Source organism: Haplochromis burtoni, unplaced genomic scaffold, assembly GCF_018398535.1.
Source record: "Haplochromis burtoni strain Fernald_Lab_line unplaced genomic scaffold, NCSU_Asbu1 Contig_31, whole genome shotgun sequence".
In the NCBI taxonomy this organism is placed as follows: Eukaryota; Metazoa; Chordata; class Actinopteri; order Cichliformes; family Cichlidae; genus Haplochromis; species Haplochromis burtoni.
In genome coordinates this window covers 2,933,966-2,953,544 of record NW_024582392.1, presented here as the reverse complement: position 1 = coordinate 2,953,544, position 19,579 = coordinate 2,933,966, and the positions used below count along the sequence as shown (strand labels likewise).

Sequence of the window (19,579 nt, the reverse complement as noted above, 5' to 3'; positions counted from 1 at the left end):
ATCGACTGGACAGTCCTGATCCCCAAGGACCCCAAGAAGGGACCGGTCCCCTCCAACTACCGACCAATAACCTGCCTCAGTACTACATGGAAGCTCCTGTCAGGCATCATATCGGCTAAGATGAACAGGCACATGGGTCAATACATGAGTGGGACACAGAAAGGAATTGGCAAGAATACCAGAGGCGCAAAACACCAGCTACTGGTAGACAGAACAGTCAGCCGAGACTGCAAGACCAGACTGACCAACCTGTGCACTGCCTGGATTGATTACAAGAAGGCCTATGACTCAATGCCCCACAGCTGGATACTGGAATGCCTAGAATTGTACAAGATCAATGGGACCCTAAGAGCCTTCATCAGGAACTCAATGGGGATGTGGCGTACAACACTAGAGGCCAACTCCAAGCCCATAGCACAAGTCACCATCAAGTGCGGGATCTACCAAGGAGATGCTCTGTCCCCACTGCTGTTCTGCATAGGCCTGAACCCCCTCAGTGAGATCATTAACAAGACTGGCTACGGATACCGACTACGGAACGGAGCAGTTGTCAGCCACCTCCTGTACATGGATGACATCAAGCTGTATGCCAAGAGTGAACGAGACATCGATTCACTGATCCACACTACCAGGCTATACAGCAATGACATTGGAATGTCGTTCGGACTGGAGAAGTGTAGTCGGATGGTAACAAAGAGAGGGAAGGTAGTCAGAACTGAGGGGATTGAACTACCAGAAGGCAACATTGCAGACATAGAGGACAGTTACAAGTACCTGGGGATCCCGCAGGCAAATGGGAACCATGAAGAGGCCGCTAGAAAAGCTGCAACCACCAAGTACCTGCAGAGGGTCAGGCAAGTCCTGAGGAGTCAGCTGAATGGTAAGAACAAGATCCGGGCCATCAACACGTACGCCCTGCCCGTGATCAGGTACCCTGCTGGGGTAATAGGCTGGCCAAAGGAGGAGATAGAAGCCACTGACATAAAGACAAGAAAGCTCCTTACCATGCATGGAGGGTTTCACCCCAAGTCCAGCACCCTGAGGCTGTACGCTAAGCGGAAGGAAGGGGGCCGGGGACTGGTGAGTGTCAGCACCACAGTCCAGGATGAGACAAGAACATCCAAGAATACATTGGGAAGATGGCCCCAACTGACCAGTGCTCAGTGAATACCTCAGGCAGCAGAAACCCAAGAAAGAGGAGGGAGACGAGGAACCATCATGGAAGGACAGGCCCCTGCACGGTATGTACCACCGGCAGATAGAGGAGGTGGCTGATATCCAGAAATCCTACCAGTGGCTGGACAAAGCTGGACTGAAAGACAGCACAGAGGCACTAATCATGGCAGCACAAGAACAAGCTCTGAGACAAGATCCATAGAGGCTGGGGTCTATCACACCAGGCAAGACCCCAGGTGCAGGCTGTGTAAAGATGCCCCAGAGACAATCCAGCACATAACAGCAGGGTGCAAGATGCTAGCAGGCAAGGCATACATGGAACGCCATAACCAAGTGGCCGGCATAGTGTACAGGAACATCTGTGCCGAGTATAACCTGGAAGTCCCGAGGTCAAAATGGGAGATGCCCCCAAGGGTGGTGGAGAATGACCGAGCTAAGATCCTGTGGGACTTCCAGATACAGACGGACAAAATGGTGGTGGCTAACCAACCGGACATAGTGGTGGTAGACAAACAGAAGAAGACGGCCGTAGTGATCGATGTAGCGGTTCCGAATGACAGCAATATCAGGAAGAAGGAACACGAGAAGCTGGAGAAATACCAAGGGCTCAGAGAAGAGCTCGAGAGGATGTGGAGGGTGAAGGTAACGGTGGTCCCCGTGGTAATCGGAGCACTAGGTGCGGTGACTCCCAAGCTAGGCGAGTGGCTCCAGCAGATCCCGGGAATAACATCGGAGATCTCTGTCCAGAAGAGCGCAGTCCTGGGAACAGCTAAGATACTGCGCAGGACCCTCAAGCTCCCAGGCCTCTGGTAGAGGACCCGAGCTTGAAGGATAAACCGCCCGCAGGGGCGTGCTGGGTGTTTTTTTTTTTATATATATATATAATATATATATATATACATATATAAGGATAAACCGCCCGCAGGGGCGTGCTGGGTGTTTTTATATATATCGATTTTTACTCTAGTGCAGTTTGTTTTTGTTCCCGCAAAGCCGGGTGCGTCTGTTTCCATATGAGCTCTATCAAACATATTTAGCCGAGGGAGTGGGTGTGGGAAGCAAATCGGAGGGAATGTGTGAATGGTTATGTGTGTGTGTGTGTGTGTGTGTGTGTGTGTGTGTGTGTGTGTGTGTGTGTGTGTGTGTGTGTGTTAAACAATACCCTGAGGCTCTCTCAGTGCTCACACTGATTCAGTGCCCTCTCCTGCTGTACCCCCAGATCCACACATTTTAACAGTCGCATTCCTTCGCACAGGGTCCTGGCGGCAGCCCTGTAGTGCGCCTGCCCCAATAGCAAAACACAGAAGGGGGTCAGGGGGCATATCATTACTCTGTGAGACAAATAGACCATCCAAACAAAACATGACACCCTGAACGTGAATGCAAAATTGTCCAAAGGGCAGTGCACACATTTTTTTTTTGTTTTTTTTTTTGTTCAATATTGTGTTTTAAATTTCAAATTCCACAGTTTTGAGACCTCAACAGTCAGTGTCTTCTTTTTAATGTAATAACATATAAATGTTGCTTCCTGAGTCCAGCTTGAAGTATTTAAGCACTATTAAGCTTCACTGCTGATACCAGTATTAAAGTGCGTTTTCACTCTCTTGCCAGTCTTGTTCAATGCTCCATAGCCAGGTGCTGGCATTTTGTCTCACTTTATCAGCCTGGACACTCTGAATCAGTGACCTTTCTCTAAAGGATGTCAAGTATTTTATGCGGCCTCTTAAAAAGTTGTGTATTTAGGCAAACATGTCAATTGAGGGACCACAGAGACTAAACACTCCATGAAGCGCAGTGAGCTGTAAATGCAGGCAGGTTAGAGAGGCTTTGTGTGTGTGTGTGTGTTATGGATCGTAGAACAAGGCTGGTGGAGTTGATAGTGGGGTCGTTTCCCCGCTTTAGTACCCTGCTTCCTTAAACTGATTTGCAGATGCACATAAAAACCAAAATTGCTCATTTTCAGCCATTTTATGACTCTTTTAAAAAAGGCAACAAAACAACGGACACTGTTTGAGTTATCTTACTACCCACACAAGTTGTCTCAATTTGTTTGTATTGACAGTAAAAGCTCATAAGAGGAAACCATAATGCACCAGGGTGGGTAAACTTTCCCTTGTAAGGAGCCTCCGGAAAGATTTCAACATCTGAAACAATCATATGATTCAGCCACTGTGTTGCTAAGAGCTTGTGTTGAAAACAATAGACGGGCTTCTCAGCAACACGGGCCGGCTCAGGACTTCCACCCCATCATGACAAATCTGTCATGCAGTATGAAGTGTCTCATACTAGCGGGAGATATCAGCAACACTCACCACCCTTCTATTATAAACATGGGGAATGTTACAGAGTGCAGATGGGAAAGCAAAGCTGATAGGAACTGACTGCGCATATATTCAAGGTGTGTTTGCGAGTGAAGTGTAACAGAGTGAACAGTATGAACCCAGTGAAACAGGAAAACCAGGCAGGCTTTTACACTAGAGGAATTTCCTGCCTGTAAGATGTGTGTCATTGTGTTTCTCCTGCTTAGGAGAAACAGACAGACAGCTTTTAGGCTTACCATTTACATTAGCTGAAGAATCTAATTTCAGTGTCCTATTCCTCTCAAAGTCTTTGTTAGGTTTTACACAATAATATAGCCCTCTATTCAAAAACCACATTCTCCATCATTGGCATCATTTTTCTTGATTAGAAAAACTTTTTATTCTGAGCAAAATTCCACTAAATGTTAAAAACACAAGAAACAAACAGAAGTTAAACTTCTTAATCATTGTCACTCGTGACCTGTCTGTTTTTGAACTACTGAGTTATCTGTTGTGGCCTTTATTTACTGTCTGTTTCCCGGTGGTAAAATGGTGTTTACTCTGTGACTTAAAAGAAAAACAGTTACCGTCAGGGTGTCTCTCCAGCCCCGTGGAGCCTATCAGTATCATCTCACAGTTGGTGACACAAAGAGAAATGAGATCAGGAGGTGGGATGGAGGTTGGTGTCTTCTGGAACAAAGATTAATAGCTGGTAATGACTGTTTGCTGAATTAGAGCTGGAGATTACCTTTATTTTGAAACTTTGAGTATTTTACAAAACTGTCTTCGTTGCCACAGTACACCTACAGTACAACCTAATTTCAGTTGGGGATTTGAGTGTTTGTGGTATTAGAAACTAATGTAGTGTTAAGCTGGTAGACACAAACTGCTTAGGAGGTCTGGGAAGCCTGACTCGTTCTCACTTCACACTCCAACATTTTTCATCTTTAAATGTAAAGTTTAGTCTTTGCATCCCAAAGCACTCTTCACAGAGCTCCCTCTATTTAAAAAAGCTTAAATGATTTTATTCACTGCGAATATATTTTTTACAGTTGAAGTGCACTGCTCTATTGCAGATCCACTTTAAAAGGGAGAACAAAAGAAATAACTGTTATTTATTAGTAACAGTCTTATATCTAAGCTGGGGCCACCACACCCTTAGCTTAAGACAGTGGTTTTCAAACTGGGGGATGAGCCCGCCTGGAGGGTCACATAGTCTTTGCAGGGGGTCATTGAATACCAAGGAGTGAAAATAACCGGAACAAATGTGATTTATTTAAGGAGAATAAAAAGTGAGAGTTTTCTGATGCTATTAGACTAACCTTTCATCAGAAATTTCTTTGGATTTATTTTAACTTAATCATTAATTGAAAACGATGTCTGTTCCTTCTTTGCCTTTGGGGGGAGACTTCGACCTTGTTGCACTGTGTGAACCAACCGAGAAACAGAACTTACCCATGTGAAAGCATGATTTTACACCTTCACATCTTGATATAGCTGTCCTAACATGTGAGAGATGCTTGTTTGTTGTAAAGCATATCCTCAGTTATTACAGAGAAAGAGTCAAGAGACACTATACGTGTGTATGCATGTGTTCGCATACACGTACGTACTGCATAGAGGCTATACCACAGTGCCAATATGTCAGTTCTATATTTAAAATAGTTGACCAGCTGTGTTGAGTCCTGTGAAGTGTGCTATAAGTGTTTTGCAGCACTTCAAATCTGTTGCCATAGTGGCTGAGTGATGATGTCAAAGTCCAGGCATTGGAATAAAACCACACCCCCTTTTCAACCGAAAAGACAAGATGGAAAATACTGTTCAGTTAGCCAGACCCAATTACACATCACCGAAAGCAAAAGAGACTCTGGTTTTAGGCACAGAACATACTTAATAACGGAGCACGCTTTGTGCACTGGCTTGTTCCTGCTTGATGGCGTACATGCAGGTATGCATGAAAAGAAGTAGAGGAGGAATTACTTCAAAGGAAAATGTAACCAATACTCTGATGCTTTAACAGGTCACACAGATAAATGTGTGTGCACAGATAGCACGAAACCTATGGCTGTCAGTAAGTAGACAAAAAAGAAGCCCGTGATGACTAAGAGCTGATTATCATTTGCTGATACTATTATACCCTGTGTCTAACCTCATGCATGAGGTCATAGGACTCTGATTGCACCACCATGACTACCTCCAATTGCTTCAGATTTCAGAACATCCAGAAGCATCATTATAAAACAGCAGTGCACCTTTGGAAGATTCACTATCTTGTTATTTGAGAGCCATCGTGTGTTGGGGTTTCTGAATAACAGACCATGACCTCAGCTGAAAACTTTCAACAACAAATGTTTTTTATGGGTACAGCTCGTTTGTCTATTAACCACACCTTGTGCTTTGGCTCTCAAAATGAACCAGCACTCTCATCTTAGGGACTTAAAAACAGAGTAAGAGAATGAGACCTCTCTGGGATTAAGGCTTTGAACCATCGAGCACCCCCGACAGCTGTGAACTGCCCCCCAGACCCTCTGGATTACTCCCATCAGTTTCTGCTCTGTGTGTCAGAGCACTTAGAAGAGTTATAAATATGAGCAGCACTTGACAGAGAGTTCATGTTGCTACTGCCACACAGCCAAATTTGGCCCCTGTGTTCAATCCCTGAGGCCTCAGATGAATCAGCTAAACCAACAGTCACTAATTCCAGTCGGCCTGGATTGGTTTATTAAAGGTCTCATTGCAGTGAGTAGATGCTTTTCACAGCCTAACCACTTTCCTTGCTCCTCTCTCGTGTGACTCAGACAGAAATACATAATCTTCCCACACCCCCCCTTAAGCTCCCCAGAAGACATCATATGCCCAAATCAGATCCACACTGTAATTAGATAGAAATACATATGGATCACACATTGAGATCCAAGAGTGGCTGATGGACGTATAATTAGTACAGATTTATGCAAATAGGTCATAAGGGAAGGGGAAAAGGCACATGGGAGTCTTGCATTTGGAAAGCGAAGCAGTTATATTTATAGTTTTAAAAAAAGCGTGAAGTGACGTTTCAATGACCTTTCAATCACCTAGCAGCCTACCTTCTCTGCCAACAAATTTGGTCTCAAAGGGTCACGATAAGTGTGAGATAAAATCAGAAAGAGGCTTTAAGGTCCATTGTTAACAGTCTTAGTGTGAGTGATAAAAGCATTTCTATCACATTAGTAAACATATGGGTTAGTGGATTAGAAGATCCCTCTTCGAAGTTTTTTTTTTCTTCTCCCCTCTCTCTCTCTTCGTTTTTTTAGGGAATCACAAACTCCTCCTCTTCTAAACTCTGTTACGGGTCTGGGAACTCCCTGCTGTATGTATCCTGATTAGGTGAGCAGAGAAGGCGTGGGTCTGAAGAGGGGCAGAGAGAGAGAAGCCGCAAGAAGAGCGGGGACGCCGAGAGGAGCTGACGGAGCATTAATGAGATATTGGCCGCTTAGAGTTACAGGGATGCAACTGTAGTTTTACTCCCCACTGTTTACAGGCTTGATCTACGGACTAGAAAGCAAAACATTTGGCCAATTTCGCCATTCAAAACTAACTTTAGTGGATTAATTTATTGTCAAAAATGGGCTTGGTGAGATTTCTCACAAAGACGCCGGGGATAGTAGCCTTTCTCGCACGCTCATTCCTTTGTATTATCGGGCTATTACTGACTTTTTCTAAGCCTGCCTGCAAGGCTTTCAACTTGGATGTGGAGAACCCAGCTGTTTACAGCGGACCCAATGGGAGCTACTTCGGATATGCAGTTGACTTTTATTTGTCTGATTCTAGCAGGTAAGTGTGCTTAATATAGAAAACAGAAAATGTAACTGCAGAGCGTTATGTAGTAAAAAAAATAAAAAAATATATAACATAGTTTCCGTATAAGGTCTGAAACATTTGAGGTTTATCTGGGCAATTCAAGTTTCCCAGTTGTACGCAAATATTGCGCACAGATTGCAGTGTTCATTGAAGTATTTCGGAACTTCTGGCCAAACTTCAGCCATCTACAGCTCACCCGTTAAAGTCAGAAGTTTCCAATAGGAAACACATTTCATTTGTGGGATGTTGTTTTGGCTCGGAAAATCGGGGTTTTGTGTGTATATTGTGCTTCCTGGACGCATGCCTTGCGCACAAGCGCGCACACGGTCAGTCTGCCTACAACTTACTGCAATTGAATTTATCCAGAAAATTTGATTTTTTGTTGTAAGTGTTTTCTAAAATAAAGCCCACATAACTCCAATATAAAAGACTGAAAGCTTCAGTCTTTTATATTGAGATGAAGATCAAAGATCGGAACATTCGGAAATCTTCCTCAAAGCTTAATCTCATTGTCCCACCAAATTACAAAATTAAGATGACCTTTTAATCCGCCCTTGCCTCGAAACCCCAGAACATGCCACCTCACTGCAACCTTTAGCGATCAAATCTCGGTATTAAATGCTGTGGCTGATTTTGATGCTTCCTGGTTCATCTGGGATGTGATCCCAGTGACTCTTAGCATGCAGTGACCGTCTCAGTATTCTTCCCGAGGGGTTTTTGGCATCAGTCACTTTTGGAAGTAAAACTTTGGCAGGCATGGCTGTGACCAGGACTTATACTCCAGTATTCTGTGGGGAATATAAATAAGGGGTGGGGTGGGGGATGCTCTGTCCCAGGATCATATAGTCTTTCTACCAGCTGGAATGCAGGAAAAGATAAGACATAGATTACATTAGTTCCTGACAGTTCTGCATTTGTGTTTGTTTTTTGTGTTGCTGACCATTCACTATATTTTGGTGAGTCCACTCAAACCTGTAATTGCAGTAATCATTAACAAAAGGTTATACAGCTGGAGTCAGGACTTCACTCCAATGTAATCACACTCTCTGGCTGACGATGTGTCTGCTGAACAGTTTCTCAGACCACTGTTCAAGCAGCCAGCATGCAGCGATTTGAGAACGGGCTTTGTGCCGAGTGGGCCGCGAGCATCAGCTTTAGTTTCCCTGTTTCTCCTCCCCACTTCCCTGGACGGCAGACTCTCAGACATGAACAGATTTCCTCCTCTTCTATGGCCCTAACTGTCTCTTTAAACTCCTTCTGCTATTGGTTTTTATTTCCCTGCCTGGGAAGCAGGGGTTTTAGGAGAGCTGTATGATTTAGAATGTGAAGCTTGCATGCACAGATCCCTCTCCCCCTCTCCGGCTTTCCCCTCCTTATTTCCTCCTATGCTGATGTCATTCTGCAGGCTTTTTAATTCACCCATCGCCTAAACCTTCCCCCACTGTCTAGCCTCTCTCCCCATCATAACTCCTAGTCTCATTAAGTATCAGACACTGTAGACGTCATCTTACCGATGACTTAATCTGAACTTTTTTACAGTTGAGTCGCTCTGCTCTTGGAAGCGGACGTGAGACAATGGTTTATATGTCCAGGACAAGGATATTGCTTAAATGTAGTTTCCTAAAACACACTGCCCTGTAATTTTCCTCCTGGTGATCTGTGTTCAAAAGGCAGACATCAAATAAAACGAAAGTCTGAGAGAGCACATTTAAAGCCATTACTCATCGCTTTATCTGCAAACCACATTCATCTGCCACATTTCATCCACACTTTCTTAGAAGTGTACACATCAAACATTATCAGCAGTGACATGAAATGAGTTCCTATTATCTCTTGTTTTGCCATCACATCGTCATCGTCCACAATTTTTGGAGCCATAAGATGTGGGGGAGTATCTGGAACCACTGTGAGGTCAGTTGAGGGTTGCACAAAGAGATTCTTCTTGTCAGGATGAACTGCTGTGAGCCTGGCTCCAACCTTTAGGTAAAATTATTGCTGCTTTTCATCCATGCAGATTGCAGATGTGGATTCAGAGACTGAGACTTTCTCCTATCAATAAAGCTGCTGTCAAGTCAACAAAGAAGTGGGCTGCTTTCACCCAGCTTGATGATCCTTGACAGCTAGTTTATATATGTGGGTCTGCCATGCCCTTTGGCATGACATAATAAAGTTAAATTTAGACATTTGTGGATGGCCCCCCATGGAAGGACGCCTGAGGATAGAACTATGTGTGACAGCTCTTGTCAGAACAGGGCAGGAAGAGCAAGAGGATATATGGTTCCCTGTTGTGTGAGCATGTTTCTCCATGTTGAGTGAAGATGGACATTTCACAGGCTTGCTGTTTTCTGTGTACATCAGTCCCCTTGTGTACCCTCCTCTACATGGACTTTGGAGGGCCCACTCTTTCCTCAACCACTTAATCACAACCACTAACTGACTGCTCTTTCACTTTCTCTGGTGTCTGGCATGGATAAGGGAGTGGATCATACCGAGATAGAAAAGGTTAAAGATCAGGAGCTGTAAACAATAACATACCTCGCCTGGAGTGTATGAGCAGAAGAGACAGGTTGATGTGTTTCAGTGATGTGTTTGGTGATATGGATTAGCTTAGCAAGCCCTGTGCCTGTCCTGGTTTGGCCGTGACAAACACATGGCAAGGTCAGCCAGTCCATGTTGGTAACTCTCCTACAGTTTAATCTCTCAAACAGTGTTAGAGTTAAACTAATATTGACACTGGACTGGCTGCTAATGCAGCAGTGTTTTTTCTGTGCCTATGCAGGGGTCGCTCTCCATATATGATCAGTCTTATTTCTGTTATTGTTTTCATTGGTGTCCTGTTCTATAGACCTGGTTCTAAATCAAACCAGTAAGTGTTTGAGCTGCAGCACAGCACAGCTTGTATATTTGGGTTGCCAAGCTTTTCTTCATCCAGGTTCTCGTTGTTACGTGCAGACAAAGGGGCCCTTTGTCTAATGGCAGAATTTGTTTACCATTTTCCACTGGAGGAGCTTTCACTGTGACTCATTTCTTTTTTTTAAATTTATTAGCCTTAAAAAGCAGCTTTAATTTTCTGTTGTCAAATGTTGTTTTCACCTACTGGCCAGTAGGTGGGAAATATTCATGCAGGTTTTTGTGAAGTCAGGCGGGAATAGTTAGCGCGGTTACACTGTAGTCTCTTTCTAGGTTTTGCTGTTTTTCTTTTAGTTAAAGATACTTTTTTATACTGAGTCTCTGTGTGTTGCAGTGGAAACGGATGTCAACGTGGATGGTGATGATGGCTTTAAAGGGCCACTGGACCCCACTGTAATGTCTATTCTATTAGCAATGTCCCAAGGATGTCAGGTTTACTTTGGTTTTGGAATGGTCAGGGCTGGCCGGACTGATACTTCAGATTTAATGTCTCACTGCCAGCAAGCCTGGTTTGTTTTACCTTGAATCATGAAATGACTCACTTCTATAGTAATGTGATAAGGGCTGTCCTTTATATGGCAATAAGCACATGACGCCATTGTCCTCTTGTGAAATTCAAATTGGAATCAGTTTTATTATTTAGGAATATTTAGGTAACATTTAGCCTTTCTTGCCTATGAATGTGAGCTTCTGTATATGCATGTGTGGGTGCAGCAGGGGTCAGAGGGGTGGAGAGGCAAAGTGCTCCAACAGCTGCAATCCCCCATGTTTAATACAACAGCTTCTCTATTCTGAGGTGAGAGCATTAGACCCCCTGATGTGGGCATTGTGGAGAGGTGTGAACCAGCAGCAGTAAAATCCCTGCAGAGGACTGTGAAAGAGGAAGAGACTGTGATCGTGGTTGGGGATGGGCAACAGTTTGGTATGAGCAAATGCAAAGATGAAAATCTGAGTCATTTTGGATGTTTTTCTTAGTAGCTGGGTGTTTTAAATGTCTTGCTTGCCACTTGTGAAACAACTTGACACATCGACGGTTTTAACAAAACAGCTGATGCTTTCCCCACATTCACTCTAGTGAGTTCAAACTGATTGCTGCTTGTTGAAAAGTAGGAAGGAAAGGCAATGATCGCTGAATGAACTTGTTGTCAAATTGCTGATCCGCGTAACAGCTCCTGGTTGAGAGCTGTGAAGAGAGTCAGCTGCTGAATAGCATAAAGTATTGAAGCCTTAGCTGTTATTTCTGGTTGTGACATCTGCTTGGATGCGCACACATTTTGCCTGTGTGACAATAAACAACATTATTTGGCTACCTTAGCTAGCAGTGCCTCAATTTCCAGGCCACCTGTTGCCCGGCTATATTATCCTTCTGAGGATACAGAGGAAATGGTTTTGCTGTGATATGGGATCAGATCCTTGAGAGACTGGGCTGTTTATCTTATCATCACTGGTGGGTGCTTTTTCAGATCTTAATGACTTCTTTTCAAGTCAGTGCTGGGATCTGGAAATGTCTGTAAATTGTTAAAAAAAAGGACATAACTTGCTCTAGGCTTGTAGAGCTACATATAGATCTTTTCCCCGTCCTGCAACTTACAGTAACATCTGACTATTAAGAAAAAGGTGGCCTCTGCTCAGCGTAGTAGACTCACTGTAGTCAGCACGCGTCAACCAAACACTGCTACTCTCATCATATTCAGGCTCCTGGACAGCAGCACTGACAACATGTGTGTATGTGGTGTGTGTGTGACTAGACGAGCGTCCATATGGCAGCTGTAAGGACTCAAACAGCTTCTGTCTGGCCTTGACTTTGAGAGTGCTATCCTATTTGTATGGGTCCATGTGATCTGCAATAAATCATCAGACACTACTGCCTCTCATTTCTGTCATTCAGCTGATCTCACTTCTCAAGTGTCAGTCACGCTACAGTTGGAAATCATTCAGCTTTTCTTATACGTGTTCCACATTTGAACTTGATTTCGAAATTTTGTCTCTGCTCCCGCTGATCCAGGTTTCAGAATCAGAATCAGAATCAGAATGGGGTTTATTGCCAGATGTTGAGGTTTACAACATTAGGAAATTGCTTGAATTTGTTTCATTCAAACTGTTCATGAGAGGGACGTTTAAATCTCTTTTTTTCACTGAAGGAATGAGAGCAGCGAAGGTCATGAGCTGTCTCTGGCTTAGATCAGATCACTGCATACGAGATCCTTTTTCTGATATGGAACCACTCCAGTGTTTAACCATATCCTAATAGGTTAGTGCAAACTCTGGGGCACATGTGTTTTACTTAGGTGTTGCTAAGTTTCAAGGGACGCTGGTTCTTTTCTCCGGCCCTCTTTGTGCACAAGAACCGTAGCAGTTGTTGAGCCGTGTTTATGACTGCAGATGGTGACTGCAGCCGGCACTGGAGGCTTAAAATGTGATTGTAATTTTTCCTTTTTCGAGCTTAAATCCTTTTTTTTTTTTTTTTTTAATAGTGTTCAAGTGACATCAGCCTTGCAGCTGGGTGGAAGACAATTAAATGTGGAATGGGGGAAAAATGCTGTGCTGAACAGGAGGGGGGTAACAGAGGAATTTGACTGCTGACAACTTCCCTCTGTAACCTCATCATAAAGCGTATTAGTTACGGCTACGCACTGTTGTGTCACATCAGCAAGTTCCAGCACTCTGTATCACCCTTAATTTCTCAACCCCACATAAAATAGTGGTTGCAGTCTGGCAATTATGGCGTGGTGAAATGTTTTTTTTTGTCGAATGTCCCCTGATTTCTGACCTTCTAATGAGACAAACCCAGTACTTGGTTACAGTGAAGCTGTTGTTTACACATTCCTTACTTGCAGCCTAAATCGTTTAAACTAGTTTAATTAATGCTTAATTGTCAGCTGGGTGGTGCGCATCATTAGTGGCTGCTGTAAGGCAGTTGGTGGGACATGAAGAAGCCGCTAATGCTTTTCATCTGCCCTGACTTTCCCATTAAAACATTGCTCAAATCTCTTTGTGTGCTGTGAAATTGGCTTGCCATTTGTTCATAGCAGCATGACCAAATGAGCAGACCGATCGGTTTGAGATGATCACATTTGACCTTTTTATTGCCTGTCAGATGGATACTGTACTGCTGTTTTCACGGCACTACAGGAATTATTTGCCTAGTCTCCACTTTAGCCATTGAAGCATTAATACAGCCCATCTCAGGAGTATCTCTGTCCTGAACAGCTGAGAAATCTTGTGCCTGCCTCTAATTACGTGTCTTTTCATGCCCCTACTTTTACCAAGGAATTTGATGAGTCGCACTCAGCAGACTGACGCTTGAGCCTCATTAAATGCTAATTATGCAAAAGCTCTTTCTTTTGAGCATGCAGCTATAAGATAAGGGTGGGGAAATGCCAACGAGAAGTTGACAGATCATCCAAAGATAAAGACCCATTAAATGCTAATTCTTCCTGCTTTATAGTGCAGAACTTTGTGTGTGTGCGTCTTTGCACATCTGCATGTATCAGTGTAAAGTAGTCAAAAAAACTGCCTTCAACTGCCAGCTTGCTGATTAAAGCATGATGTGCTTGTTTGGTTATTTCCTGATTTTTTTTTTTCTCCTCTCTTTGAAAAGCTGCCATGGCCAACTGTGGCTGGACTCTGTTCAGATCTGATTCAACAAAAGATGCTGGAGCTTTGTTTCCCCTGCCTTGTTATTGTGTACATGTTCCTCCAGCTGTGTCATTTATTGCATGCATGTGCTTGCAGATTAATTCTTAAATTATTTTGCCAAAAAATCATTTGCTCATCCTGGTTGTCCGAGAGCATTTGGCTGAAACAAAGGAAACTGTGCTCAATGAACTTTTCTCGCATAGGTTTGGAGGACTTGTAAGAGGCACACATGAAGTGTGTGGTCTGCTGGTGAGAAACTTCTGCTACTTCTAAACTCAGATCTGAATTTAAAGATAGCAAAAGCAAGCTCTCCATCTGTCTTATTGGGAGAATTCAGAACTAGGAAATCCTGCTGTGATTTACAATACCGAACATGCAGGTCTTTGCTGCTTTACTGGGATATCCCTGAGTCTGCATATACAATCAAAAATAAAAGGGTGGGGGGACACAGGTTCTTCCTCTCCAAATTGAATTGGTTTGCTTCTTTGTTCCTCTTCCAACGGGAGTTTCTGCTCTGGATTTAGAACTGGCATTGCACATTCTTATGAGGTACAGGCTACAGTAACAGTGCGACCGTGACCTTCTCTTTGTTCTCCCACATACCGGTATGTGTTTTCATAACCATAGATGCTGAGAGGATTTCAAAGCTTTGTGCTGACCATCAGTAGACCCTGCCCCACTGCTGTTAGATATTTTTTTCTCTGTGGTTTTCTGCATCTTAGCATCTACAGTCATGTTCCAGGAGGATTAATTACAGTGGATTACACCATCCTTGGAATATTCCACCGTTTAACTGCTGTTTGACTCATACTGACTCTCCTGTCTTTTTCTGGACCATACTGAGTTGTTACCCTTCGGGCCATGATACTAAGTTTAGCCCCAATGTAAACCTTCATGCACTATTGGTAGATCTAGGGCAGGAAAGGGTGTATTCTTCCTGTTTTTAAGCTCCCTGGACACTGTCTGGTCTCATTGGTCCCATACCTCCTCTACCCACATCAATCCCAAATACGTCTGTGATGCTTGTCAGGTCAAGTGGCTCAGGAATGAGGTAATGGCTAAACCCTTAGGCACATTATCTACTGGATAGCCCCCCCCCCCCTAATCTTGCCTAAGGCTTGATTGTCTCAATTTACATAGCACCCCCTTACTGCTTTTATTCTTTTATTTCTGTTTTATTTCTGTTTGGAACTCACCTATAACCTCACTATTCTTTCCGTGTCTACTGGTTGCGCCTCTTCACGGGTGACTTGCCTTTCTGTAGTTGTACAGTGTAGCTCCAAGGACACTGATGTTTAGTATCACAGCTGTAGAAACAAGAGAGTGACTCTACTTAGCCTGTCTGCTTTTTTGTTTTCCTTGTGAATCTGGCCCACAGGGGAGCGTGTGTGACCATGCAATTGTTTCCCCTTGTATGTGTCTTACTGTAAACAAAGGGAGTGAATGTGCCTGTCAACATTGCTGCAGCTTGCAGTGGTTGTAGGGGATTATGTAAAACAGTGCTGCAACCTGTTAGGATGTTTAAAAAAACGTGCGCCGGATCATGCTTAAAGCTGTTCAGGTGGGAGGTCTGGAATGCAGTTTTTAATTGAAGTCAGGCTGGAGATGTTTTCACACATGAACTCCCAAAAATGTTGGAAAAAATTAGGTTGGGACAGTGTCCGAATGTTTTCCTTTCTCACATGTAGCTCACAGCAGGAGATGGCTGGCATTTAGCTGTGTTGGAAATATTCTCTTTACTTTAGGTTTGACACCTTAACCTAAAGCAAAGTACCCATGCTGTTCTCATATCGGTGCAACTTCAAATAACAGAAACATTGTATCTGTGTGGTACATTTGCACTCTCACATGCACCTCTGATTGATTAAAAAAGGGTGTGGCATATGTGTGAAATGACTTGAGCTACAAACCGTGGTTTGATTAAAAAAATGTACATTTAAAAATGCTTGGTTATCTGTTAGTCACCCACCCTGTCTGTCTTTTCTTTGCAGTGCAAGTGTGCTGGTTGGAGCCCCCAAGGCTAGAACAAAGCAGTTCAACGTTACAGAGGGAGGGTCTGTATTCTACTGTCCATGGAGCTCCAGCCAAACCGACTGCCACGCCATCAAATTTGACCTTGAAGGTAAGTCTTATGACTGATATTTACACTCTGGGCTTCATTAGCGCCAAAGAAGTTTTATGCTCTTTTCTAGCTTTGCAATTCAAAAGAAATCCTTCTCCACGGGGCCTTGATGCTGCAAATCAGTTCATCCACTCTCTGAAACAAACAATTTTTTTCTGCCTTCTCCCTCCCTTTATGTCAAATTTCTTCTGTTCAACCATGAGGTTTGATCAGAAGATGTGCTGTGTTTTCAGGCTCAAAGCTGGAGCTGTTTCTCACTGACATAATGCAGAGTTAGAAATGAAAGAAAAAAAGGAGCTTTTTACTTCATAGAAGGTTATTTGCACAATCCTGCCTGTTATCTGTGCAATGCAACTACACTCTCTTTTTCCTTTAACCTGTTTGTTGGGACATATTGTTTGCTCTTAAACTATTCAGTATTGTTGTTTCTCTGCCCATTTTTTGGAGGCAATCGGAGCATTTTCTTTCTGGAAAAGGAATCATTGTTTTACTCCATTGAGTGGTTGTTGGCTATATTAGTTCCTGGACTTTGGGTGTTCCTTTTTTCCTGTTTGTCTTCTCTTCAGGGATAAAAAGATAATGAGGTGTCAAAGAGTTCTTGAAGGGTACTACTTCCTTCCTCCAGATCATGTTCGTTTTGCCTGGCCTCGGGAGGTTTACGGAGATAAGCAACCAATAAACAAATAGGTCGGACAAAGAAATATCCTGTTTGTATGACAGGTGAGGTAGACACTACTAGTCTTAACAAAGAGGCTCCAGTTGAGTCAAAATCAAGTAAAGTGGTTTAGAAGAACACGAGGAAGCGTGTGAGGTTGTCTTAAGAGTGGATTCATGTTTCAGCATGTTGACAGAGTGCCCACAAGCCTTGTTTTGCACAATGGATCCACGGCGAAGTGAAGAATGAGCAGGTCAAATTATAAATGATGTAGCAAAGACATACTCCTATACAAACACACAAACAGTATGACTCATACATGTAGGAGGACCCCATTACTTCTGGCTTCTTTCCTGGGAAATCCAACTTAAATTTATTCTCCCTAATTGACAAAGTGGAGAAATATTCCACTGCATGTTTCACAAGCCCCTTTTCCCCCCTATTGGACGCCACTGCTTGGTACCCTTTGCTCCACTATTTTAGCACTGCTTTTCTTGCAACATAAAATGTGTCGTGCAGCCATGGATGCTGGCTAAAGGCCACGCGGAGTGATATCATGCACATTCAATGAGCCCTCACGGTCAAGGTTAGTCTCCTGGGCTGCCAGAGTCCTTCATATTTTGAAAATGCTTTGAAAGAGCAGATTAGAGTGCCAGTGCCAGCTCTCACATCTGGATCAGAGTAAAACTGCAGTGCTGTGGAGGAACGCTTAGTCCATGAACATCTGCATGCAAATATGGCTATGACAAGCAGCTGTTACATGAATGACATTTACTGCTGCAATTCATTTACTGCAGCTTTGCCTGTATTTTCTTTGCCAATCATGATAGTAAAGACTAGTGCAATAAAAAAAGACATTTAGTGATTTTTTTTTCTTTTCCCCCAATTTATTCAGTATGAATAATAAAGAAAATGGCTCTAGAGTGTCTTGTATATTCTTGAAACAAAGTGGTGTCAGAGGTCGCCTGTTTCTTGGTGTTTTTGAGCTCTGACCCAGAGGCCACAGAACCTCTTAATTAGCCTAACTAATTGGGTCAAAGTGGCCAGAGACTCCCTCCTATCCACATCCTCTGCCACTGAGATAAGAGCCTGTCTATTTGAGAGGACACATACAGGATGGGAGGCAGGGAACGAGAGAAAAGAGGAAAGGCCAAGAAACCAGAGACCAGCTCTCTTCTGTCCCCCTCTCGTCTCCTGCTGTCAGTACTCCCACAGGGGCAGCTGATGTGATGAGTGAATTTGGCCATTTGTCTTCTACCTCACTGACACACAGCAAAACATATACACACTTAAAACGAGAGGGTCTGACCACACTAATGGCTCTCCACTCACCCACAGTTCAAAGTAGACAGTGAGTCTGTATGCACTCCAGACCTTCACTGCCCCTCTGCTCCCTGGAGAGACTGGCACCACATCACATCAGCACACCGTGCTATCAAGCCTCCCAGGGGGACTTTGGTCGGATCACATCTTGTTGTGGGTCCTTCTCTGGATTTCCCTTTATCTCCCCTGTGAATCTCCTCCATTTTCATCTTAAAGGAATTCCACATGATTACAGCTGGCTGCCTTCCGTCGCCTCACAGACAACAAAAAGAGCTTTTCATCATTCATTATAGTGACACAGAGCCATGGCTACCACATAAAGACTTTGCTAACCTTGTTTGGGTCCTTACTATGAGGTGCTTCCTTTCTGTCACCCTGCAAGATAACCTGAGCATAGTTAGACAGTATGAATTACAAGACCACCTTTTTGAATGCTACTCTTGGTTATCTTGGGAAGCTAACGCAAACCAACACAGATGTTGGTCAGTCTTAAACTTCACCTGGCCGATTAGCATTTGCCTTGACCAAACAAACCCTTCTGTTATGAAAATGTTAAAAAAAACATACCATGCAGCTAAGGGAGATTAGTTAAAGCAACAAGGAGCTGTTTGAAGTTGGGGTTTTGCCCATGCAGCAAAAGCACTTCTTATCACTCTTTTGAACACTTGAATCATAGCAGCCTGCTGCTCGCCCGTGATGAATACTGTTAGCACGAAAGCCCCAGAGATGGAGATTAAACAGAAATACATTTGGGTTATTAAAAAGCTATATTCTCTCTGCTTACTGCTTGGGTGATGGGAGGCATCACTCCCTGGAAACAGATGGGAGAAGGAGCTGTGCAGTTGAGGAGCCTTGTGGTGAGATAGTGAAAGAAAAATGAATAGGAAAATAGTGATAATGTTGAAACTGACAACAGAGAAGGGGAGAGTGAAGTGGGTGCCTAAATAGAGATGAGTGAGAAGCTGCTGTGAGGAAGTGAGGCCGGAGTGTGTTTTCCTTGGACCCCAGCCCCTTTGCTGTTTCCACAAAGACATGGTGCAGGCCTTCATCCTCAGCTCCAGGCTGCCTAGTTGGCTTGAAAGAAAGACTAGAGGAAGACAGGCATGGACAGAGTGAATATAATACACAATTCCTTCCTCACATCCACATGGGTCTTGATCTTTCCCAGTATCTCCCAGTTCTGTCTGACAGACACTAGCTCTGTTCTTTAGAAAGACACCTGTGGTTGCAGAAGTCTGAGTGAATGGGGATTATGAGTGAAGGACTCGTGGAATGGCTGATCTTATACGCACTTCCCCTTACAGATGTCAGCTCCTACACTCATATGAGCGATATGTGTCTTCCTTGCATAATCAATTAGTTCAGATTTCGTTCTTTATTGCAGCACAGATGTAGCATCTGTTTTCCAATAAAGTTGTGTTTAAACCGGACTCCCCAGACCATCTGTCGCATCACCTGCTGCTGTCAGAGCACTAAAGTGGGAGATCAGTGATACTGTCCAGGTGGTCAAACAGGGCAAAGGGTCAGCAGGGTTAAGCCACACCAGTCCAGTCCAAACCTGGCAAAAGCTAACACAACTACTATCTGTAGAACAGTGGCCTAGTAGGAAATAAC

General features: G+C 43.6%; 1 protein-coding gene across 1 annotated transcript in view; it reads left to right on the top strand.

The window, feature by feature from the left end:
• Nucleotides 1-6,814: 6,814 nt before the first annotated feature.
• itga5 (integrin, alpha 5 (fibronectin receptor, alpha polypeptide)) overlaps nucleotides 6,815-19,579 on the top strand; it is a 31,369-nt gene continuing 18,604 nt past the window's right edge. The window contains exons 1-2 of the mRNA XM_005918904.2: nucleotides 6,815-7,289; nucleotides 15,857-15,987. Coding sequence (XP_005918966.1) covers nucleotides 7,081-7,289; nucleotides 15,857-15,987 — 340 coding nt within the window. The 5' untranslated portion in view covers nucleotides 6,815-7,080. The remainder of the gene's footprint in view (nucleotides 7,290-15,856; nucleotides 15,988-19,579) is intronic.